Source organism: Ceratotherium simum, chromosome 4 (genome assembly GCF_057802395.1).
Source record: "Ceratotherium simum simum isolate JZ-2026a chromosome 4, ASM5780239v1, whole genome shotgun sequence".
In the NCBI taxonomy this organism is placed as follows: Eukaryota; Metazoa; Chordata; class Mammalia; order Perissodactyla; family Rhinocerotidae; genus Ceratotherium; species Ceratotherium simum.
The window spans coordinates 7463503-7488267 of record NC_141903.1 but is presented as its reverse complement, the minus strand read 5'-3'; the positions used below and the strand labels follow the sequence as shown (position 1 = coordinate 7488267).

Sequence of the window (24765 nt, the reverse complement as noted above, 5' to 3'; positions counted from 1 at the left end):
CTGCTCCTTCATCACCACCACACACACACCCACAGGTTGTCCCCCTGCCTCGGGGCCTGGTTGTGAGGTACAAGAGTATGGCAGTAGTGAGGGACCAAGGGAACAGGCATTCAAGGGTGCATGTGTGACAGGGACACTCCTGTTCAATCTCACAGCAGTCCTGAGGGGTGAGGAGTAGCCTTCCCATTTTTAAAAGTAAGGAACTCAGGCACCGGGAGCTGGGGTGATGTAAGGGCTCGCTACACCATCCTGAGTCTCCTCCTCCACACCCTTGCTCCTGGCTGACGCCCGAGAGTGGGCAACCTTTGCCCCGGCCTTGGGCGTGGAATTCTGCTCTCCCCTGAAAAGTCATTCATTCATTCGTTCATTCTTGCACTCACTCACCCACTCCTCATTCATTCTTTCTCACCTAATCACTCCTTGACTTACTCAGTGAACGTGTACTGAGTGCCTGCTGTGTGTCAGGTACCTCTGCTGTCTTCTCTCCCCTGGGCACTTGGGAAAACAAGAGTTGAAGCAGTAGGGTTGAGGGGGGGCCTAGGGAGACATGAGGAGTCCCTGACTGGCCAAAGTAAGGAAAGAACCTCTGGCCTAGGTGCTTTGCCCCCAAGGGATGTTCTTTGTCACGGACGTTCTTGGCGCTTACCGGAGGAAGTACCTGTCCAGGCCTCAGTTACCCCATCTGTAGAGTGGGCCCTTGGAGTGCTTGGGGCCTGGGCAACTGCCAAGAAGCTGCTGATGGTGCCTGGGACACCCTTGCTGTCCTGTCTGTCTGTGAATTGACTTGTACTCTGATTAAAGAGCCAGGTAGAAAATGGAAGTCGGACCCACAGGCCTGCTCTGGGGAGTAAGTGATATTTTACCCTTTGTTCTTTTTAGAGTGGGTCTCAGAGAAGTTTAGAGAATCTCAGATCTTAGCAACAAGGTTGGAGCCTTCCGGTCAACTGAAAGATGGGGTCGGGTATCAGTTACTGAGCACCTGCTAGGTGCCCGGCGCTCGGAGGCATTTCCCGCAGCGTGACGATTGGCAAGGTAGGGGTCGTTTTCCCATTTTCTAGATGAAGAAACTGAGACCCAGAAAGGCTCTCCCATGGCTGGAGTTAGTCAGTGACAGCCACCACTCAGCCTCCACAGGCCAAGCTCTTTCTGTTGCCACAGCAGGTTAGGCCCCGGTGGACTCCTCAGTGCTCCCCTCACCCCACTCTGCCTGAGTCCAGAGTGTACAGTGAGGAGGTCCATGGCTCTTAGCCTCTCTGCCCCATGGAGGCCTGGTTCCCCTAGCGCTTCTGCCTGCAGAGCAGCAGGCCTTGGAAACTACATGTCGTGGGCATGAATTGCTTTATTTTCATTTTTATTCATTTGTGTTCATCTTGGGCCCCGTCCCCACAGGTCAGGGATATGCCAAGTCAGTGTCCTCCCTTCTGCCAGCCCCTTCCTCAGTCTGTTCTTGAGATCCACTTCAGCCTCCTGACATCTGTGGTTGGTCATTTTTTCCCCACATCAGCCAAGGAATCACAAATGTGGTGAAGCCTGTTATCTTGCCATCACCAGTGCAGGGCCTGACTCCAGAGACAAACACACCATCTGGTGCAGCCTCATGGCTATGTTTTATTTCCCTATGTTTCAGACATAGGAACTGTGGCCTTCTCAGGACGAGGGAGGGCCGTGACTGACCACTTCCTTGGACAAGTCCAGATGTGGTCACCTCCTGGTGGGGGGGTTTCTGTGGCCATCCATGTGTCAGAATCCAGGGAGCACCACAGCCTGAGAGCACCCCAGGAACCTCTCCTCACGATGCCCGCTTCACCTCACACCAATCACCACCTGGGGACACGAGCGTGTCAGGGACACCCAAACAGGCGAAAGGCAAAATGATGAAAGCAGGGGGCCATGGCAGCAGCAGGCAGACTGCTAGATTTCTCTCAGCTTTTGAGGGGCCCCCCTGAATGTGCCAGAATTCCCCCCCTCAGTTGACTGGTGACCAGCACGTTCCACAGATGTAGGGTGATAGGGCACAGGCGGCTGAGCTGGGAACTATCAGTAGGTACACGGGGAGCTCACTGCAGGCCCTCCTGAGATCCAGGCCGACAGAGACTCACTCGGGGACAGGGTCTGCTGCTTAGTGGTCCATGCTCCCAGGGCCTCAGTTTCCCCACAGCTGTGTGTTTCTTGTGTACATCAATACACATGTTGTTGCCTCCTGCTCTGGGCCAGCCCAGTGAAAGGAGGCTTCAGACTGGGTGCCAGGTGTATGTGAATCATAGGCACACTCGGGTTCTGGAGTGTGCAGATGAATATAGATGTGTGTGTGTGGTTATTTTTTATTTTTTATTATTTGCTTCATTGTACTTAAGTCACATTTTCCTATCCTCTGATCCAAGCTCTAAAAGCATTTTGTGGTGTAAAATCTCCCATCATCTGATCCACTCTACCGAAATAAGTCAGCTTCCCTGCCGTCATCTTCCTTGAAAAGGGCCCCTGCGTCATGCTCCTAGGCTGGCAGGGAGAGGCCGTGCCTGGTGAAAACACTTCATAATAATCTCCCCAGCGCCCCCCGTCCTCTTCCTTCCCTGGGGGGCTGCTCTGGTTTCTTGGGCTGTTATTACTGGAATGCCAGCTGCTCCACTTACAGCCCTCCGTACAGACCTGCTCTGTCTGTCTTGGGCCTCACAGGCCTCCACTTAGCTCATCTCTTGGAAATATCATTTTAAAAATAAACGCCTGTTCAATTCGCACTTCCCTCTTGCCTCCCCTGTGTCTCCCGGCCTCCTCCACGTGGCGCCAGAGGATCCATTAAGGCACTGCCATCTCCCAGAGCCCTCCAGTGGTCGAGTGTTAGTGACTGGCCAGCTACCCAGCGGTGCCTTCAGGGTGGCCTCGGGGGCCCTCTGGGGCTGTCCAACTTGGCTTCTCCTGAGTCCTGTGGTCATTTAAGTGTCGCTTAAATGTGGCATGGGAGAAAGAGTGAGAGCTCTGGAAGTGGACAGACTTGGCTCTGCCACACACTTACTATATGACATTGGACAAATTATTTCCCTCTCTGGGCCCCATGGGTACGTGAGTGAAGAGGTGCCTCCCTCCTAGGCATACAGGGTGATGGGTGTTATTGGTTCTTATGAATGGCATAAAGTATGTTCTCAAGGGGAAAAATACATTTAAAGTTTCCTTGCAGGGGCTGGCCTGTGGTGGCATAGCGGTTAAGTTTGTGCACTCTGCTTCGGCGGTCCGGGGTTCACAGGTTCAGATCGCAGGCATGGACCGACGCACCGCTTGTCAAGCCATGCTGTGGCGGCGTCCCATATAAAGTAGAGGAAGATGGGTACGATGTTAGGTCAGGGCCGGTCTTCCTCAGCAAAAAAAAAAAAAAAAAAGTTTCCTTGCAAATCTTCTGTGAACTTCTTTTATCTTCTATCATCCATAATTTGCTTTTTTTATAGCACCAGGAAGCCAACTGATAGGTAGACCAGAAATTTTTTTTTTTTGTGAGGAAGATCAGCCCTGAGGTAACATCCATGCTAATCCTCCTCCTTTTGCTGAGGAAGACCGGCCCTGAGCTAACATCTATTACCAATCCTCCTCCTTTTTTTTTTCCCCCAAAGCCCCAGTAGATAGTTGTATGTCATAGTTGCACGTCCTTCTGGCTGCTGTATGTGGGAAGCGGCCTCAGCATGGCCGGAGAAGCGGTGCGTCAGTGCGCGCCTGGGATGCGAACCCGGGCCGCCAGCAGCGGAGCGCACGCACTTAACCACTAAGCCACGGGGCCGGCCCAGACCAGAAATTTTTGAGTAAAACATAGCATTATTTTTGTCCATCACGAGTGGAGTTCTGACGACTTCAAGGTAAAGTGAGCACTTCAGTTCAGCGGGGCGCTTCATGCCTGAGAAGCAGCAAGTGTCACATTAAGAGTGCAGACTCCCAAGTTTTGAACCCCAGTTCAGCCACTAATCACTGTGGCATTGGACAACCGATTCAGTGTCTCTGCCTCAGTTTCCCTGGCTGTAAAATCAGCATAAGAGTAGTACTGACCTCCTGGGGTTGGCCTGGGGATGGTGAGGTGGGAGGCGGGAAGCACTTCAGACCGTGCCTGGCACAGGAAGGTGCTGTGTGAGCGCTGTCCGTCTGTTGTGGGCATTATGTTGTTATGTGGCAGGAGGTTAGGAAGTACGGACACACAGGTGGCGTTCGTTATCATCCCACTGCTACAGCAGTTCTTGATCGGGGACAGTTTTGACAATGTTTGGAGACAGTTTGGTTGTCACAACAGAGAGGAGAGGGTACTGTTGGCATCTGATGGTAAAGGCCCAGATGCTGCTAAATGTCCTTCAATGCACAGGACAGCCCCCACAGCAAAGAATTATCTGGTCCCAAAAGTAAATAGTGTGATACCGTAAGGAACTCTGCCCTAATATAAGCTTTCTGGTGGCACCGTAGGCCCATCTGTCATCTGTAGCACTTGCCTGGGTTCTGTTTTGCATTTATTGGTATGATTATTTGATTACTACCCATCCCACTGATACAACGCTCAGGCTTCTGAGCGTGAGAGATTTATTTCTTGCTCCGGGCCATCCAGGCCAGCGCTGCCTAGTCAGCCCGCCCCAGATCTCAGTCAAGGCAGCACTGGGCCTGGACCTGTCAGACCCAAGTTCAGGTTCCTGGCTGTATGACCTTGGGCCAGTGGTGCTGCCTTTCTGAACCTCCATTCCTTCGTCTGAAAATGGGATTATGAATATCTGATAAATTTAGAGTAGAAGTTAAGACCGCAGGCTCCAGGGTCAAGACACACCTGAATTCAGGTGACAGCTCTGCTACTTACTGTGTGAACTTAGTTACCTAACTAAGCCTCAGTTTTCTCATCTGTGAAATGGGTCTAATAATCCCCTTCCTCATTCAGAGAGTTAATATGGGAATTAAAGGAGTTGATGATTACTATGATTATTATTAAATTCGTCATCCAACAAATGGGTTTTTTTGAGCCCTAAGTATGTTCCAGACCCCAATGGTTATCATGTGGTGGGCATAATGGGGCAGAGCATCTGTACTTGCTGAGCTCATCATCTCTGAGCTCATCATCTCATGATTTAGGAGGGGTCTGGCCTGGCACTCGCTCCAGTGCTGACCTCTGACCTTCCCCCCTTTCAGATCTGTGCCATCATTGGTGGGACCTTCACTGTTGCCGGCATTCTGGACTCATGTATCTTCACAGCCTCAGAGGCCTGGAAGAAGATTCAGCTGGGCAAGATGCATTGACAACCCGCCCAGCCCCATGGCCGAGAACCCAGGGAGACCGCCAGCCCTGCCTCCAGCGCCCTGTCCCCTCCTGCCCTCTATCTGGCCGAGGATCTGGCTGTGTCCCAAAGTGGTGGTGTAGGAGGTGGGGGTGGCTCATGGTTTCGCAGCTACCTCTTTTCCCCGAGTTTAATTTTAGACGAATTACGCTGCCTGAAGTAGTGGTGCCCCTTTCTCTGTAGAGCCCCAAGATCAGAGTCAGGCAAGGGGGGCTCAGGGATATTGGGGACCACTCCTGAGGGCTGCAGTCCCTTTCCTCTTAGGAGAACAGCCCAGAATCTACGTTGACCAGCTCTCAGCCAGCCTCTGACAATCTCGAAGCCCCCACCACTTGGACACACTAATCGCTTGGCTTCTCCCCTGGCACAGCCAACCCACAGACCTGGGCTCTCGGCTTTGGACCAGGCTGTCCAAAGGTACCTCCCGCCTGGCGCCTTCAACACAAGATGGTACTTCCCAGGCAAGGCCCTGAGATGTGGCGCTGTAGATGGAACCCTCACTCCCGCTCCAACCCTTCCTGCCTGACCTCGAGTCCAGGCCTCAAGTCCCTTACCCCCATCCCTTTCTTTTTCTCCCAAGAAGCAGATGCCCAGTTGTTGGGCAGCAGCGGCGGAGACTCAAGTCTGCCCACTGGTCAGTGGGCGGGTGGCAAGTTCCCTTCCTCTCTCACCTTGCTTCTTTAACCCTGTGCCAATGTGCCTCGGCCCCTGTGCTGTGTGGCAACAGCATCTCTTAGGGGAGGGGCTGGTTGTGACTGGGAAGTCATCCTTTGAGAAGCAGACGTGGTTTGTGCACTTATGTCCAGATGGGAAGCATCCTTCTCTGCAACCCTAAAATAATCAGGTCTCGGCCTCTCCCAGACGGCCACCGTCAGTCCCAAGGCCTTAGGTGGGGGAAGCAAAGCAGATCAGCCCATCTCCCGGCTGTGGACGTCCACATTCCGGGCTCCCAGGGGTGCACAGCACTGGGACCTCTCTGCAGCTCAGTTGTAGCCCACTTGCCACTGAGCTGACCCACTGGCTGGCCACACACCAACATGATCCTTGTCCCTGGGCGGCCCCACTGTCTCCCCACGTGCTCCTGGCGTGGGTCCCTACCCCACTGCTCCCCTTCATCCTTCCCCTTTAGTCCTGAAAGGGAGCAGCAATGGTCCAGGCACTAATTCCACGCAGGGAATTTTAGGTATGCCCTCCTCTCCCAGGGAAAGAGCTGCCCGCCTGTTTTCCATTTATATCAAGATTGTTTGCATACTTTTGTAATTAAGGGGAGTGTCCAGTGGAAGGAGTTTTTAAATTATCTTTATGGATAGCTCAAGTCTCTGCCATTTGTAATGTTGGGCTCAGAATTCCAATTAGAAAAGCTTCCCCTTTTGCATATGAGTTGACTGATGTTGTGAATGTAAACTGCATTTGGTTATTTCTGGTATCTGTGGCCAGTGAATGGATTTTTTTTACGTTCTGTTCCCCAGTTACAGAAGGAGTCCTTTTGGTGTGTGAATACGTGAGCCTGTAGAGGGTGGGCAGGGCGGGGTGGGGAGATGTGTGGCATGCACATGAGCTGAAATTCCACTTTTATGCATTTTTTAAAAAAACTCTTGCGGACATATGGGATGTCGGTTTCCTCTGAGACACCTCTGACCCGTTCTTTTAAACAAAATCTCCAGGGAACAAAATGTTTTAGCTCTTTCCCCACTCGTTGGTTTCAAATAGATTAAAAGGCTGATTTTCAGAAATACTGCTGTGTGTTTCTTTCTACTTGATTGTGGCTGAGTAGCCTGGAGTCACAGTCGGCCTGGGATTTAATTCCAGAGGAGAGAATTGGGAAATGTGGAAAAAAATCTGTGAGGAGGATCCGAAAGTCAAGACCCTTTGGATGCAGCCCTTCCTTTACTGAATCCCTACTGAATGTTCTGGATCTGCCATTTTCGAGCTGTGCAGCCTCAGGCCAGGTCCTTCTCAGTGCCTCAGTTTCCTCTGGTGAAAATGGGGATAGTAATAACCTCATAGGGCTGTTGCGGAAATTAAATCTATAATATGCAAGTAAATCATACTGGATCAGAATGAGCTCACATGTGCAGGAAAGCGGTACATGGTAAATTTTCAAAAATGGTACTTGTGCCGTAGAATCCCCCAACAGAATATAATCTCCTTGAGAACAGTGCTAACCTCTTCTCGCAGCTTTGAGCTAAGGGCTGCATCAGTGAAAGGTATTTCATAAATTCTTGATTCCCAGGGATCTGGCATTCCTTTTTCAACCCTAAGCTCCGCAAAAGCAGATCAGCAGCAGCTATGAGAAAGGGGCTTAACGGATACTTGCCCTCCTGCTGTGCAGTCCTTCGAGGCCTTCCCCCGGAAGAGCACGAACGTGGATAAACACATCAGAGATGAATGTGGGAGCAAACAGTCTGCCAGAAACTTGTCATTGACCTTCCCCATTCTCTTTTGAACATCCTGTCTGATACCTGAGTTATTGTGACACTCAAAGCTAGTGGTCAAGAGGAATATGCCTACCAGGCAGTCAGTTACGTGGGTTCCCAAACCTGGTTATGCCAGCTGTGCTTTATGGTGTACTGATGTGACTTAGTTAACCAATAAATATGATTGGAAAATGAAAGGAGCTACTAAAACTAAGTTGAATACTTTGGAGAGACCTGATAAAAGTGAGTTGCCACCCCCTCCTCAAAATGCTACTGAATCAGATGTGAACAAGACCCCCGAAAAGATTTAGGGGGCAGGGGAAGTCCTTGAGGATTCTGCATTCACATTAAAAGCGTCTAAGTTCTCACTCCAAGTTAAAGAAACCAGAAATTGGAACTCTTGGGTTGGTTTATTTAAGGACATGGTTTATATGAGGAAAATGAAGGAGACCTCCAATGCAGGTTTCTCACTGAAAAAGCCTTGCTTCAGATTCAGAAGACTGGCGAATGTTTTAAGTTGACGTAAAACATTTCTGTATGTGTCATTTTTTTTATTTCTTCCTTAAACTATTTCTTTCAGTTATCTAACCAAGTGCAGATTACAGTGTTTTCCTGTAAGAGGATTTCCCAGTCAGGGACTACAGCACAAACCCATAGAGGCGTGGGTGATAGGTTAGGGCTGTGGTGGTTCAGGCGGAAATGGCTCCTCCTGAGGATGTTGCAGATGCAGGAGAGGTGGAGTTACAGAGGGGCGTCAGTGAAGAGTTAAGCTCAAGGGCTTTGGCCCACGTGGCCTGGGTGGGTATCGCAGAGCAGGTGTGAACCTTGGGAAGAAGTGGGGTGCAGCAATGGGGCTCATAAGTGGCAGCTGTAGTTAGTTTTTATTACTGTATGTCACAAATTAGTTTTTGATTCTTGCCAGAAACAAAAATAGACGTTTTCTCAATGGGGCAGGCCACCGGTGGTCCTAATCCCTTCTTAAGAAACTGGTTCATTAGCTGCTGCAGCAGATAGATGCAGCGGTCCAGGAATGTGAGAGGGGGCCATGTGGAGGAGAACATCCACCCAAGACCCTTTTCCCTCCCTAGCAGTTGTCTTCTGTCAGTCATGGAGTGATGAGGTTACGCACTTTATTCTGACCAAAATAAATTATTTTTGTCTTAACTCTTGCAGTAATAGGCACCATTGGTTGGGCGTTCTCCACGTACCAGGCAAAGAGATTGTTTAGGCCTGGTCTTTCTTAATCCTCACAGCCATCCTACGAGAGGGGTGTGACCTCCTTTTTAGGAATGAGAATACAGAAACTTAGTAACTTGTCTCCATCACACAGCCAGCAGGTGGTAAAGTTGGAATTCAAACCCACGGCCGCCTAACTCCGGGGTTACGAAGAATTGTGTGGTTCCCCCTCATCTCCAAGATCCTCTTATCTGTGTCAAAAGGGAAAACTGACCCCCCCCAAAAAAAGGGAAAATTGAAAGTAGTGTGAGTACTTTTGTTTTCTTCCTTTAAACAGCCTGCAGAGGAAAGCTATAAATTGAACATTGGGGATCTTCTTAAACAAGAATTTAAAACCCTTAAAACATGACTTTAATTACGCAAATAATATATGCTCATAGCCCCATTGGAGGAAAATCAGAAAAGAGCAAAAGGGAAAATTAAAGTCACCCATAATTCCACTAATCTGAGATAATCATTATTAACATTTTGGTGACATCATTCCATATTCAAAATGGGATCATGCTGTTACTATTATTTTTGCAAGTTACTTTTTTCCTCACTTAATAGACACCTTTCTATCTTAATGATTATGGATCTCGTCATTATTTCAATATTGTCGTATCAGCTGCAAGATAACAATAACCATATTGAGTATCTAATAGTGGATCATGTTCATATTCTGCTCCCATCTCATTCTGTTTTCTCACCTGTAAAGGGGACAATTCAGAGGGTTGTTTACCAGATTAAATGAGGTAATGCTTGTAAAGCTATTAGCACAATGCCTGACTAAATGCTCAGCCTCACAAGATTAGCCATTATTATTCATTCATTTAATAAAAAATGTCTACCATTTATTAAGTGCCTACTTTGTGCCAGACATTGTGCTAAGGGTTCATTTAATCCTGACACCAAACTGATGCAGTAAGTACTATCATTATTCCCATTTCTCAGATGAGGAAAGTGAGTGACCATGAGGCTAAATATCTTATCGAAAGCTATGAGCCAGGAAGTGATGCAGATCCAAACCCAGTCAGTCGGAATCCAGGGCTCACATACTTCCCCACCACATCACCCTCTGCCTCAGAGACATAAAAACATTTCCTGGGCATTTCCTCTGTGCCAGCCACTGTGCTAGGTCCCCAGGCTTCTATCCCAGTCTCTGTGCATGTTTCTAAGGGCCAATCCCACTAAGTCCTCATTAGAGTGACAGAGCCTCAGGCATCTTACCTGATGTCATTGCACCTGTCTTAATTCTACTGAGCCACACTGGGGATAAAGAAATGCCTCCCCGCCCTGGTTGATCATGAATACACCTTGATGATCTTGGGTTGTCATGATCTGTCCTCATATGGTTGCCCTTCACAGTGAGGCTCTGTGCTCCTTGAGAGCAGGGACCAGATCTCACTCCCCCCCAGATCTCTGATCTAGCCCTGTACCTGTGGTGCCAAGTAGGTACCAAATAAATGATGATTAACTTAATGAGCAATGCATGGATGTGTTGTGTGAATGAGTTAATCAATGAGCGTGACAGAGAAGTGAATGAATGAACAGAGAAGGAGCCAGTGAGTGAGTGAGTGGATGAATGCTTGAACGAACGAACTTATCAGGGGCTTGGGTCTGATGAACACTGCAAGGGCTGCTCTGAGAACCCTCTGACCTTCCATGTGCACTCAGTCATAACAGTGTCTGCTCCTGCCTTGCCCATGGGAAGTGACTTCCTTTTTTTCCCCCCAGCTTTATTGAGATATAATTGACCTATAACATTGTGTAAGTTTAAGGTGTACAGCGTGTTGATTTGATACACTTATTACATGTTGTGAAATGACTGCCACAGCATTAGTTAACACCTCCAGCACCTCACATAATACCACTTCTTTTTTTGTTGTGAGAACACCTACGGATCTTCTCCCACCTCCTTACTCTTGGAGCCTGACACACACACAATGGGTGGCCTTTCAGTTGCTATTGCCTCATCAACTTTCACTGTACTTACTCTGCTGCCCTGGCTTCTGCAAACAGCCCAGGTGTGGCCATCCTCCCTGAGTCTGAAGGCCAGAGGTCTCCAATACTGGCTGCAAGGGGTCTGGATTGAAACCTAGAATAGGACCCAGCAAGTCCAAGGATCAAGCCAGGTGCCCTGGTTGATGCAGAGTATTAGTAAATACTGGTGTTTAACAATTTCACCATTTCATCTCAGGGGACACTAGTAAACTGGAGAGAGCACGGGACCTGCCTGAGTCTGGTAAGACATCTCCCTCTCTGAATTTCAGGGTGTCCATCTGTTAACTGAGCACCACAGACTTCTGTCTGGCATCTGCCACAAAGTAAGTGCTCAGTACAGACTGTCCCCGACTTATGATTGTTCGATTTATGTTTTTCGACTTTGTGATGCTGGGCCCCAACGTGGGAGTTCAATGTATTGTTGAATTGCACAACTCTGGGATGAGGTCGGCATTGGGATTCATCTTACTTCAAAGATTTACTAAAGGATGAAGATGTCTACATTGACACGGACTGTTTCGGGTTTTTTTCTTTTTCCTTTTGAAATACACACACACAAATCATCTTGTGAAACAACAGTTTGTAAAGGTTTCTACTGCTTTTACAAAATCTTTGAAAACTGTTGATCCTGTTCAACTTCTTACTCAATGTATTTTCAGCTTACTTCAATTTCAGGTGAGTTTATCAGGACGTAACCCCATCCTATGCCGAGGAAGATCTATAGATATGAATTAAGTGAATGAATGAATCAATCATGGGAGTCTCCGAGCCAGGATTGAGACCGTTCATTCCCCGGGGCCGCGCAGGGTGTCTCGGCCTACGGAGCCGTGGGGTGGCGCCCGCTCCACCGGGCAGCCTTCCCGGGTCGGGAGGCGGAGCTGGGGCACAACCCGGCGAGGCGAGGCGGGGACAAGGCAGGCCCGAGGTGGGCGGGGCGCGGTGGGGTGGGCGGGGCCTGGAGGGGCGGGGCAGGGCTGAGTCCGCAAACCCCAGGCGCTCGGGCCGCAGAGTCCCAGCTGAGCGGGTAGGCGTCTTCTAAAGGCTCTCGCAGAGTTGAAAAAGGGAGACTGCGCAACCCGAGCTCCAGCCGGCGTGGCGCATAGCGCGCGTTTACATCGAACACACGAAGCTTACAGTTTGCGTCACTGGGAGTTAAGGGAAAAAGTCTGAATGTGAGGACTGTGGTGAATGTGAGGCCCGGCATTAGGGCCGCTCTGGAGCAAGCTCCACACATACACCTCCGCTTATAGTAGGAAAAATGGCTGACTGTAACTGAGCGCTCTGTGCCAGACACTGTTCTAAACACTCTAAAAGGATTAACTCCTTTAGTCCTCATAACAACTCTTTGAGGCACCTACTAAGAGCATCTCCATTTCACAGATGACGAAACCGAGGCTCAGAAACAAGGAGGCGTCTCTCCAAGGTCCAGCAACATGAAGAGGCACTTGGGTCCAGGCCTGACTCTACAACCCCAGCTCTCCCGAACAGTACTAAAAACCTGGGGGGAAGTTTTGCAAAGCCAGGTGGTTGATTCGAAACTATCCTCAAACCCTGGTGCGCCTCAAAATTCTGCCCCCGTAGGGGGCAGGGAGTGCTTGCCTTAAATTCAGATTCCCGGACCCTGACCTACCACTGTCTGGTTTTGTAGGACTGTGATGGAGCACGAAAATCCGCATTTTGATCAGGCTTTTCAGTCATTTTGAAGCAGCACGTCTGCAGATTGCATTTGGATCATCATGATGTTTAAAGCACCCCGACAATATGCCTAGATGACCTCTGTGGAGGGGAACAGAGGCAAAGCAAGAGTTTGGGATAGGAAAGACACTATTGGTGTACCTAACAAAAAATATCAAAAGCCTCTATTGCAGGCCCGACAGAAGTATGCCCCTTCTCCCCAGCGACGCCAGCGCTTCGTGGTAGCGCTGCGCGGCCCCTCGGAACGAGGCACTGCGATCCCACCCCAAGCCACAGGGGGCGCCACTCAGTTTAGTTCCGACGGGAATGGGGCACCGCTTCCTGTCTACGCTCGCGCGGCAAGGCAGCCTCACTTCCGGCCCGGCGCCAGGTAAGTGGGGAAGAGGTACTGTTTTCTCGGAGTGAAGCCCTCCGCCCCATAGGACCCTTCCCCGCCGTGCCGCGGGACTCCCCGCCTCCCCAGGTCTCTGCCTGACCCCCAACCGTGCCTTCTTCTCCAGCCCGAGCCTTCCTCCCCGGGTCAGCGTCAAGGCCCCAGTGCCGCACTCTTCCCACGCCCCCTCTGGGCAGGCGCGCCCCCCGCGCACGCCCTACGCTGTGTGTCCGGCGGAGCCCTCACATGCCGGTCCGCCCTCAGTCGCCTTCGTCGAGGCCGCCTCCTCCCGTAGGACGCCTGCGCAGGGGTGGGGAGCGTCCTGGTGGAGAGCGGGCCCTGGGACCTCACTACACACCCCTTCGCTCCCTCTGTTTGCAGGCGGTCGCCATGAAGTTCAACCCCTTCGTGACTTCGGACCGCAGCAAAAACCGCAAACGCCACTTCAATGCCCCTTCGCACGTGCGCAGGAAGATCATGTCGTCGCCGCTCTCCAAGGAGCTGCGGCAGAAGTACAACGTGAGCTCCATGCCCATCCGCAAGGACGACGAGGTCCAGGTGCGTCTCCCTCGGGCTCTGGGTCCCCAGCTGCGTGGCGCTCCGGCGCCGCCTTTGCCTGAGACCGTCGTGTGCGCTTGGACGTGGGGGCCTCCCATGCCCTCAGGACCCTAGCAAGTAACATGGTCTGCAGATGTGTGAGACCGGAGCTGGGGCCCAGAGCCAACAGAGTGCCTGCCCAACTTAATTAAGAGCGTTCAAGTTCAGTTCGTTAATAATAATAATTTCTTTAAAAGTAGTATGTCAGCCACGCCAAACTCTGCTTTTTGATTTAGCTGCTGATTTGCTGTGGCTATTGGTTTGCTATGCATTGCTCAGGGTGATTTTTTGAACTAGATTCTGCAGAGAAAGTGCTGCGATAAGAGTAATGATTGGGTATGGTTGAGTTTAGTGGAGGCTGAGCATTTGATGGTACTGGGTTTGGCAGAGAGAATGGAGAAGCAGCAGCAAGTCAGAGGCAAGAAAGAGTATGGCCCGTGTGGGAAAGTGTAAGCCCTGTGTTCTCCCTGACTGGAGCTTGGGATGTGTGGTAGGGAAAGGGGAGTGGGGAGTGAGTGAAATAGGCAGGGGCTGGATTCACTCCTTGAAGGAATATTGATTGAGCACTTATCAGGCGCTGTTCTAGACACCAGCAGTGAACAAGACTGACAAGGCCCCTGTTACCACGGAGCTCCCATTTTAGAGCAGGGTTTCCTAACCTCGGCACTGTTACCGTCTTGGACTGGATAATTCTTTGTCATACGGAGCTCTCTTGTGCATTGTAGGATGTTTAGCAGCATCCCTGGCCTCTCCCGACTGGATGCTGGTAGCACCTCCTCACAGTTGAGACAAGCAGAAATATTTCCAGATATTCCCAAATGTCTATCAAGGACAAAATCCACCCTGCCCCCAGCACTTCCCCTAGTTGTGAGCCATTGTTTTAGAGAATGAAATGCGACAAGTTTAAGTGATATGGTGTATCATCTAAGGCATTGGGACTTGTCAAGGTTTGAGGAACATTTTTAGAAGGAAAAGATTGGAAGTAGGGGATCATTTAAGCAGAGGGTGTGACAGGAAGAGTAGAAAGAATAGTTCAGAGGTGTGATCAACAATTTCAACTTCTCTCCTGGATCCTTCCCATCAGAATGTTCTAGAATGGAAGAATCGCAAATGTGTATTGGGGCAACTTAGGCAAATTAAATAATAGAAATGGGCTGATGACCAGAAAATGGCAACTGGAGAGCTCATGCCTCATTTAAAGGAGATAGTTGTAGGGCCAGCCCCGTGGCTTGGTGGTTGGGTGAGCGCGCTCCACTGCTGGCGACCCGGGTTCGGATCCCGGGCTCGCACCGACGCGCTGCTTCTCCGGCCATGCTGAGGCCGCGTCCCACATGCAGCAACTAGAAGGATGTGCAGCTGTGACACACAACTATCTACTGGGGCTTTGGGGGGGAAAATAAATAAATAAAATCTTTAAAGGAGAGAGTTGTATATCTCAGCCCATTGCTGCCTTAGGGAAATGCAAGCTCATTGTTGTCAAATTCTTTGATTTTGCAAGAGAACTAGAAAATTTAGATTCTCTTCCCAGCCTCACATTTCCTTCCAGCTACTGCTCTCTCCATGTATGGCCAGCCTCCTCAAAAGAGTTATCTACATTTCCTCACCTTCCGTTCACTCTTAGACCCTCTCTGGTCTGATCTCTGTCTCACTACCTAACAGAAACTGCTTTTGGCTGAGGTCACCAGTAGGCTCTTTACGACTAAATCCAGTGGAGACATCTTGGTCTCATCATCCTGGACTTTTTCAGCAGCGTTTGGCATAAGTGGCTCCACCTTACTTCTTGAATAGTCTCTTTTTGGCTTCTGAGACAGTCCAGTCTCAGTTTACTTTAGGCTTAGGCTCCTTTGCCGGCTGTTTCTCTTCTGTCTGATCCCGAAATACTGCAGTGCGTCAAGGCCTGCACCTGGTTTAACACCTCGTCTTGCCTACGTTGTCTGCCTAGATGATAATATCTGTTCCCAGAGCTTTAAATGTCTTCTCTATGTCAACAACTCCCTCTTCTATATCCCACTCGAAACCACTTTTCCAAGCATAGAGCTGAGGATCTAACTGCATGCTCAACGTCTTTTTTTGCAAACGTACTTTATTCTTTTTCTTTCCTTCTTTCTTCTTTTTTTTTTTTTGAGGAAGATTGGCCCTGTGCTAATATCTGTTGCCAGTCTTCCTTTTTCTTTTTTCTCTCCAAAGCCCCAGTACATAGTTGTGTATCCTAGTTGTAGAGTTGTAGCTCTTCTATATGGGATGCCACATGGCTCGATGAGAGGTGAGTAGGTCCGCACCCAGGACCCGAACCTGCGAACCCCGGGCCGCCAAAGTGGAACGCGGGAACTTAACCGCTCACTGCTGGGCCGGCCCCTGAATGTCTTTATGAAGATGTCTCATAGACATTTCAAGCTTCTTACCCAGGAGTATTCTTGATCCTAACACTCCTGCTGCCTCTGTTATGGGATTCTCCTCCCATCTCCCACACCTCAATAAGCAACTCTTCTTCGCCTGCATGTGCCATAAAAACCTTTAATTATCCTTAACAACTCGCTTCCTCACCCGCTTCTTCTAATCTATCACTAAGTCTTGCTCATTCTACCTCTAAAATAAGACTTGAATCTGACCAGTTCTTGACATTTCCAGTTTATTTATTTATTTTGTGAGGAAGATCAGCCCTGAGCTAACGTCCTCCTCTTTTTGCTGAGGAAGATTGGCCCTGGGCTAACATCTGTGCCCGTCTTCCTCCACTTTATATGGGACGCCTCCACAGCATGGCTTGACAAGCGGTGTGTCAGTGCACGCCGAGGATCCGAACCTGTGAGCCCCGGGCCGCCGCAGTGTAGAGCGCGCACTTAACTGCTGCACCACCAGGCCGGCCCCAACATTTCCAGTTTAGTTCAAGGTATCTCCAGCTTCCAGTCTTACCCTTGTCAGGCATTCTCCACAGAGGGGTATTATTTGTAAATCAGATGCTACCTAAAACCTATCAGCGGTGCTCGATGTGCTTACTGTGACATCTAAAATCATTAACACACGGCCCCTGTGAGCCAGTCCTGGTCTGCTTCTCCACCCTCATCTCACCCTGCCATCCCTCACGTGCTCTTTACTCCAAACACCCTGGCCTTTTCCAGTCTTTAAATACGCCTTGATCTTTTCTCCCTCTGTATCTTTGCCCAGAATGCTTCCTCTGCCCGGAGTGTTCTTCCTTTCCCCTTTCCCTGACTAACTCCTCATTTTTCAGGTCTTATTTTAAATGTCAGTTCCTCAGAAAAGGCTTCCCAGATACTTGAATCAATTTTACAGCATAGCATCTTTTAATTTTCCTTCATAACAATGAATACCGAGATTTTTTTTTTTTTTAACTTTATTTATTTATTTTTCCCCAAAGCCCCAGTAGATAGTTGTATGTCATAGTTGCACATCCTTCTAGTTGCTGTACGTGGGACGCGGCCTCAGCATGGCCGGAGAAGCGGTGCATCGGCGTGCGTTCGGGATCTGAACCCGGGCCACCAGCAGTGGAGCGCGCGCACTTAACCACTAAGCCACGGGGCCAGCTCCCGAGATCTGTTTTTTTAAGGCATAATTTACATACAGTAAAATGCACAGGCGAGTTTTGGCAGATGTAAAACCATGTAGCCATCACCCTAGTTATGACAGACCATTTTATCATCCCAGGAAGTCCCTATGTGCCATGTTCCAGTTAGTGATCGTATATTTGTATGTTTACTTGTTAACTGCTTACCACCCATCAGACTAAGCCCCGTGATGCTAGAGAACTTCTCTTTTTTGTTGTCTCACCTCATTATAGAGCCTGGCACACAACGGGCACAGTCAGTATTTGTTGGATGAATGAAAAAATTATTGACTGGATGGAAGTGGAAGGGGAGATAAAGACAAGGAGGGCAGGGGAGGAGGAGCTGTTATTTTTGAATGCCTATGAGGTAGGAATTGTTTCCTTTTTATATACGAAAAAACTGAAACTTGAGTTAAATAATAAAGAAATAATACAGAAAATGACGTTCCAATCCAGGTCTGACTCCACAGGCTGTACTGGATAAACACTTCTCCACCAGGAGAATGAAATAGTCCCATTTGGGTTTGTTAAAACTGCCTTTTCTCTCTTGGGATCTTCTGAACCTCACCTGCCTCTTTCTCTGAGCAGTGACTATTCCTCTTACTTTACAGAGGAAGTTAAAACTATCATCCAGGAACTTTCAGAACTCTTGGCTGCACACGCTCTGACTTACCTGCAGGTCCGCCTCTCTTGTCTTGGTTCTCTCCTGTTACAATGACAGAGATGCCTCTATTTCTCTCTAAAGCTAATCCATCTGCCACTGTATGTTGTGTGGTCCTCCAGTCTCTCCTCTCCTCTCGAGGTCTGTCCATTATCCCCGAACTCCATGGTCTCCTTTAACTTTTCCTCCATACTTGTTCTCATCAGCGTTTAGATATATTCACATTTTCCTTCTCTAAAAATAAAAACGTTCCCTTAACTTCACATCTCCCTGGAGCATATATCTTCTGTCTCATTCTCTTCAGAGCCAGGCTCCTTGGGACTGTCTTCTCACCTCTGTTGAACTCATCACCTTACTGTAGACAGCTTCCATCCCACCGCTCCGCCGAAAGCACTTTAGCCATGATCACCAGGGACCAGCTTGTCAGATCAATTCCTATATCCTTCCTCTAGTTAACCGTTCCGCAGCATTTGACATTCTTCTCTTGGCTACTCTAACAGCACAGTCCCCCATTTTCCCATTCTCTCTGGCCACTTCAGTCTCTCTCGCAAGCTCTTCCAAAATGTTGGCTTTTCTCAGATCTCTACTTTCTGCCCTCTTATACCACCAGATCCCAAGCAGAATCAGGCTTCAGTCACAGTCACTATGGGTGACTCCCAGGTCTTTGTTGCTGACACAGTTGGCCTTCCAGCTGTGTGTGGAATTCTCCACTAGAATGTCGCTAGATGCCTCATAATCAACGTGTTCTAAACTAAACTGTTTCTCCTGAAACCTGTTTCTTCCTCCATCCCCCATGCCTCTGGGAAAGGCATATCTATCCATCAGTTGCCCAGCCAGACTGGATATCATCCTTGCCTCTTCTCCCTCACCTTTCCAGTTCAGTTGATTTAGTCTTATCCCGCCCCCTCCTCACTGGGTCTAGCGTTTGTCCACTTCTCTTTAACCCACTGTTCCTTTAGACTCGTTTTACTAACGTCTTTCTTCAGTCTTGAGGATAGTTAATAGAGTCTTTTCACAGACTTTTCCATGTGAGAGTCTCTGGTGATCTAGAGTGTGGTGGGTTTTCAGTGAGGCATGGCTGTTCTGTTTTCAACCTGAAAAACGCCTTGGTAAGTAAGCTGAGCAGTCTAGGTACATTTTAGGAATATCGAGATTGTTCAGTTCTTTATATGTGGTATTTCCTCTATGCTTATCAATCAGCATCACCTATATCGTGGCTACTGTTTAAAAGGCTCTTGTCTTCAGGAAACCCATAATCTAGTTGGTTTTCTAATAGGGTTGGAACGTGAGCAGATGTTTAGTGCATACACAATAACAACCCATTAGATTTTAATTTAACATTTTAGTTTTTTTATGACTAAAATATTTATATTAATTGTAGAAATATTGAAATTTGGAAGAATATAAATTAAAAAAATAATCGTCTGTAATCCTACTTCCTGACTAATAGCAGCTATTCTCGACATTTGGATATATTTCCATCCCATCATGTTATATACCATATATGAAACATATACACACAAGAGTCAGACTATATTCTATATATAGCTTTGTATTCTCCTTTTTTTGGTCTAAAGGCTGTATCTTGAGCATTTTCCTAGGTCATAAATTATTTTTTGAAAATACGGATTTTAAATGGTTGCCTGAGAGTCTCAGTATGTCTTTAACCACTCTTTATTTAGATCTTGAGAGTAATTATAGTTTTTCTTAAATTTTATGTTTTTATTCTCAGGACTTGTTCTGTGATAGCCATCCTAGTTCAAGGAATTTTTTGTTTTTCAGATAAGAGAAGAAAAAAATTCAGGTGAAGAATTTCCACCTGACTTAGAATAACAGAGCAGATTTATACCAAAAAATAGCTGACTTTTGACTGCGAGGATTAATCTGCTTTTGTACAAAAAGTTGTGTGTTAGCCTGTGTGTTCCTGATAATCAGTTTCCTCACTGTGATGGTCATGCATTAGAAATGGGGGGAATTCTTTGCTGCATTTTCTCTTAGGTGGTTCGAGGACACTACAAAGGTCAGCAAATCGGCAAGGTGGTGCAGGTGTACAGAAAGAAATATGTCATCTACATCGAGCGGGTGCAACGTGAGAAGGCTAACGGCACCACTGTCCACGTGGGCATCCACCCGAGCAAGGTACGGCCCAGCACTGGCCAGGTAGCAGCCATGTAGCGTAGCACAGGGTTATTGACATGTCGGTACTGTTTATACAGGTGGCCCTGGCACGGGCTTCTAGAGGGAGGTCAGGCAGTCGTGATTGATTCACTGGCTTAGTGATATCATTGAGGATCCAGATTCTTTCCTTGTCTGTTTTGTTATCCTTGGTGAAGGCTCTGTCTTCAAGCGGGTAGTAAGAGGGTTCCAGGCATTCCAGGCATCACTTCCCACTAGATTATGTCCAGAGGGAGAAGAGAGCATGTCCTCCTTTGACCCTCACACCTATGGAATATGCCATTCCTCCTTCACACTCCCATTTTATACACTGTATTGTAGGGTCTCTGTCCTCCAGAGTTTCAGATCCTTAAGGGGAGGATGGTTGGGGTCTTACTTATCCTTATTATGATCACTATATTGCCCAGTAGCTGGTGGGAATACAGATGTTTTTTAAACAGCATTTTGCCTGACAGGAGAAAATAGACAAACCAGAAACATGTTGGTAATATAATTTTTCCCATCCTAAATGATATTTCCTATCCCTAAACTTATCTGAATGGTCTCCTAGGTCCTCAGGAGTTAGCCGGTAGGAGTTTGGGTAGCAGAAGGAACCCAGGCTGCTGCTGTTGAGGGAAGCTCTCCTCTACAGAATAATTGTGGTTATAAATCTTTTCACTTGAAAAAATAAAAATCTGTTTGTTTTCTTCCTCCTAACAGGTGGTTATCACCAGGCTAAAACTAGACAAAGATCGGAAAAAAATTCTTGAACGCAAAGCTAAATCTCGACAAGTTGGAAAAGAGAAAGGCAAATATAAGGAGGAACTTATTGAGAAGATGCAAGAGTGACTATAACCTGTTGTGCAACCACGGTTTAACTGTAGATTTTTAGTCTGGTGTGTATTCCTTTGAAACTTTTCAAGGTGTCTCTGGAACATTTTATTTCTTTCCTGTTTTATTATTGATATGTGGCTCTGTAAATCTACTTTTACTGTTTTGATTAATAATTTTATGAATAAAAATTGGAAATGTTTCCTAATTCCAAGTGGAATTTGCATTGTTTTATAGATACAATCCATCTTATTATCAATTCCTCTTTGCCAGTCTTTCATATGTTTCATCTATAGAGCATTAAAACAGCAGTGGTAGGGGCCAGCCTGGTGGCATAGTGCTTAAGTTTGTGCACTGTGCTTTGGTCGCGTGAGGTTCGCAGGTTTGGATCCTGGGCATGGACCTACGCACTGCTTGTCAAGCCATGCTGTGGTGGCGTCCCATATAAAGTAGAGGAAGAGTCATACAGATGTTAGCTTAGGGGCAATCTTCCTCAAGCAAAAAAAAAAAAAAAAATAGCAGTGGTAGGACAGCCCTGCTCCTGCCTGGACCCTCATGCTGATGGGATGGACAGGACAGGGCTCTGGTCCCTGATGCACGGATTTGTCTCACTCAGTGGAGGTCATGATGTGAAGTGGCATGCACTGAGGCCCCACTGAGCGATGGTGCTGCTTGGCACGCCCATGTCTCAGGTCTGACAGAGTGCTCTCTGGCCAGCTTCCTGTCCTTTATGCTCCAGCCAAACCAAATGGTGTGCAGCTCCCTGAGCAGGCTGCCCTTCCCAAGATCGGGACTCTGCAACCGCCATTTCCGTGTAACTGAAATGCCCCTCCTCTCTCCTGAGGCTAACTCAAGAAACTGATGGCCTTTAGGCAAGATTTGGCTCACAGACAGATATAGTTTGTCCTCTATTGTTTTCATAATTTTTAAAAATCAATTTCCAACATTTAAAACTTGGGAGATTCCACAGAGAGATCCAGATGTTGTGCTTCATCTGGCTGCGTGGGGCCCTGGTCCTGCACAGCACCAGTTGTGTGGAGCGGGGACCTGCCTCCTCCCTAGCCAGCCTGCTCCACTCATGTACCCTATTTGCCTGGGCCCCACAGCATCTGAGCTTTAGACTCCAGGTCAAACTTGGAGTTACTCTTTAAGATTTAGCTCCAGAGCCGCATCTAAAATCTTCCCTTGCCTCTGTGATGAATAATCTATTGATTAAAATGGATCAAACAGCCTTTTATGGCTCTCTAGTAACACAGGACTTATCTGACACATTGGAGTTTCTCGATAAAGGTTGATTGAATCAGAGTTATTTCCCATTTTGACTGACGAAGAAAATGAGCTCAGGTTAATTGTCCAAATCCCAGAGAACTAAGAGCCAGGATTTGAACCCAGGGCTGACTACATCCAAGGCCATTCACTTGCCATTTTAGCCAGCTGTTTTGGTGTTCTGCTGTCAGTCTGTCAGCCCCTTACTGGAGTCTAAGCGACTGGACATTTGTAGGGAACGGAGAGGCACCTATGTATCTGAAGCAGAAGTGCTGTTTAGTGGGACAAGCATGGTTACCAGCCGTTAAACGCTAATCCCAACTCTGCCACTGGACGATCAGAAGCCTTTGAGCAAATTACTCATCTCTGAGCTTCCATTTTCTCAGTAGTAAAACAGATGGTAATACCTGCATTGCCTTCCTGTCTCATGGAAAATGCCAGGATCAGATGGGCTATTTCTGAGCCCTTTTTGAAAGCTGTGAGTATACAAATGCTAATATCGCTATTATTGTTCAGTTTACTTGTATTTCCAATTCTGATATTCATTCTGCACTCAAAGAGGTAATGATTTTTCACAAAAGAAATCAGTGGGATCACAAACCACAAAACTTGATCTACATTCTCTGACTTTCTGGCATTAAGAGTAGACAGAACAATACTGTCTTGGCTCTGGAGCCAGATGGGTCTGGATTCAAATCCTGCTCTGATCCTTGCACAGTCATTTTTGTGAGCCTGTTTCCCTATCTAGGTAAGAAGCTAAAAACGCTTATGTTCAAGGTTGTGAAAATTAATGTAACAGTCCACCAAATTCGCCTGATTGTAGGAGTCACGTGGTACTTGCTGGTTTTAGTCTCCACCCCCTTCCCTGGAGAGTCTGTGATGCAGTGGGTCTGATGAGAGACCTCTTCAGGTCTCGTGTGCTTGTGTATTTCTCACATGGCTCTTGTGTGATGCTTACGACCAGGCAGGATTGGGAAATTGTGGAAATGGATGTAGGAAAGTATATATACACAGCACGTAAAATAGAGTAGGTGACCCACACCGGGCAGCTGTGTTATGAGCATGCTGAGCTGTATGTCTAGTGACTATAATGAGTAGGTCAACCAGCAAGATGTGTAGTTTGTTTTTCTAACTTGAGTCTTGTCTTTATTCTCGACCAGCATGTTTTAGGACCCCAAAATTTGCATGCGAGTCAGATTTCATAGTAGATTAAACTTATAGTAAGGATGACATATTCTGATGTCTGGTCTGGCTCCAGCCATTACTCTCATCAGTGAACTTAGATTGTGATATTTCCTGGGAGTCAGACTTGGCTTGTTTTCAGCAACTCGTTCAATGCAAGTGATAGATAAGAGCTTTGAGAACTGTAATCCCCCCACAGGCATCCAGTCATACCAGACTGCTTATACTAGCCATGTGAATAATAGTGCATGATCAAGAGCAGGAACTCAGCATCAAACGTGAGTTCTAATCCCAGCTCCATCAATTCCCAGCTGTGTGACCTTGGGCAAACTGCTTAACCTCTCTGGGCCTCAGTTTTGTCATTTATAACATGGAGATAAAAAGAGTACCTACCTCATAGAGTTGTCAGGCTTATTACTTGAGATGGTGCATGTCAAGCACAGTGAACTCAGGAAATTTTAGCTATTGTCTTTTAGAGGAGATTGGCAGTGGGTTTGCTTGCAGGAGCAAAGGGAAAAGTTTTTCTCAGGGGAGTTCAGACAAATGCTGGGTTTTTTTTGTTTTTTTTTTTTTTGTGAGGAGATCAGCCCTGTGCTAACATCCGCCAATCCTCCTCTTTTTTTTGTTGAGGAAGACGGCCCTGGGCTAACATCTGTGCCCATCTTCCTCCACTTTATATGGGAGGCCGCCATAGCATGGCTTGCCAAGCAGTGCGTCGGTGCGCGCCCGGGATCCGAACCAGCGAACCCCGGGCCGCCGCAGCGGAGCGCGCGCACTTAACCGCTTGCGCCACCGGGCCGGCCCCCAAATGCTGGTTTTTGAACGAAGGGGAGGGTTGAAGAGCAGCAGCATTTTGTTTGGGCTGCTGCAGGAAATGGGAACTGGAGAATGAGAGATGGGTGGGTCTGCCTATCAAGGTTCAGGCCCTGGGGTTTTAACATGTTTCTTGGAATGACTTTGAATTAGGCAGTTTCCTACTGACTTTTTCATCAAATTTGCAGAGGTCCATTCACTTGAGTGAGTCCCCTTGTGCTATTTTGGTAAGACTCCAGACTTTTTAACTTCAGATGACTGCTTCTGAATGTCTGCTTTCATATCACACCCAGGCATGAGATGCTCCGCTACAGAGCCTTCAGTGTGAGTTGTGGAGGCAAGTAATTGGATCTTCCGGGAACCAGACAGAACTCTACTAACAGAGTCCACTGTACTCTGTCTGCTGCTGCTACAAATGTTGAGTAGTTCCCATCTGGTGGTGACTTGGGTCTTCACTTTTCTTTTAAATTAGTTTTTTTAATAGAAGTAATACTTATATATGGTACAACATAAAAATGGTATACAGTGAAAAGTAAGTTTCCTTGTCACCTTGACTCTCAGTCACCCACTTCTCCCCAGAAGCAGTCACTGTTCCCAGTTTCTTTTGAATCCTTCCAGAAATAATCTATGCATATATGATTAGGTGTTCACTAAAAGTTTGATCCATGAAGAAGTCTTCATGAGAAAGGCAGGTCGTCCAAATTTAAACAGCT

At 47.7% G+C, this 24765-nt stretch overlaps 2 protein-coding genes across 3 annotated transcripts in view; both read left to right on the top strand.

Annotated features, from left to right (window-relative positions):
• Positions 1–6806, top strand: part of ERGIC1 (endoplasmic reticulum-golgi intermediate compartment 1) — a 106381-nt gene extending 99575 nt beyond the window's left edge. For both annotated transcript variants that reach the window (XM_014786102.2, XM_087429410.1), the window contains exon 10: positions 5140–6806. In XM_014786102.2, the coding sequence (XP_014641588.1) occupies positions 5140–5247 (108 nt within the window). In that variant the 3' untranslated portion in view covers positions 5248–6806. The remainder of the gene's footprint in view (positions 1–5139) is intronic.
• A 6198-nt stretch (positions 6807–13004) lies between these two features.
• On the top strand, positions 13005–20999 carry RPL26L1 (ribosomal protein L26 like 1). Its single transcript, XM_087429409.1, has 4 exons — positions 13005–13079; positions 13371–13547; positions 19805–19945; positions 20681–20999. The coding sequence occupies exons 2-4, from the start codon at positions 13380–13382 to the stop codon at positions 20807–20809; spliced, it is 438 nt and encodes a 145-aa protein (XP_087285535.1). The 5' UTR covers positions 13005–13079; positions 13371–13379; the 3' UTR covers positions 20810–20999.
• Positions 21000–24765: the final 3766 nt, after the last annotated feature.

What these genes read in the sequence shown, in the direction of transcription:
- RPL26L1 (XM_087429409.1), top strand. Translation starts at nt 13,380, where the DNA reads ATGAAGTTCAACCCCTTCGTGACTTCGGACCGCAGCAAAAACCGCAAA. An exon ending in GCAAGGACGACGAGGTCCAG is followed by an intron (nt 13,548 to 19,804) that starts GTGCGTCTCCCT and finishes ATTTTCTCTTAG; the next exon opens with GTGGTTCGAGGACACTACAA. An exon ending in TGGGCATCCACCCGAGCAAG is followed by an intron (nt 19,946 to 20,680) that starts GTACGGCCCAGC and finishes TCCTCCTAACAG; the next exon opens with GTGGTTATCACCAGGCTAAA.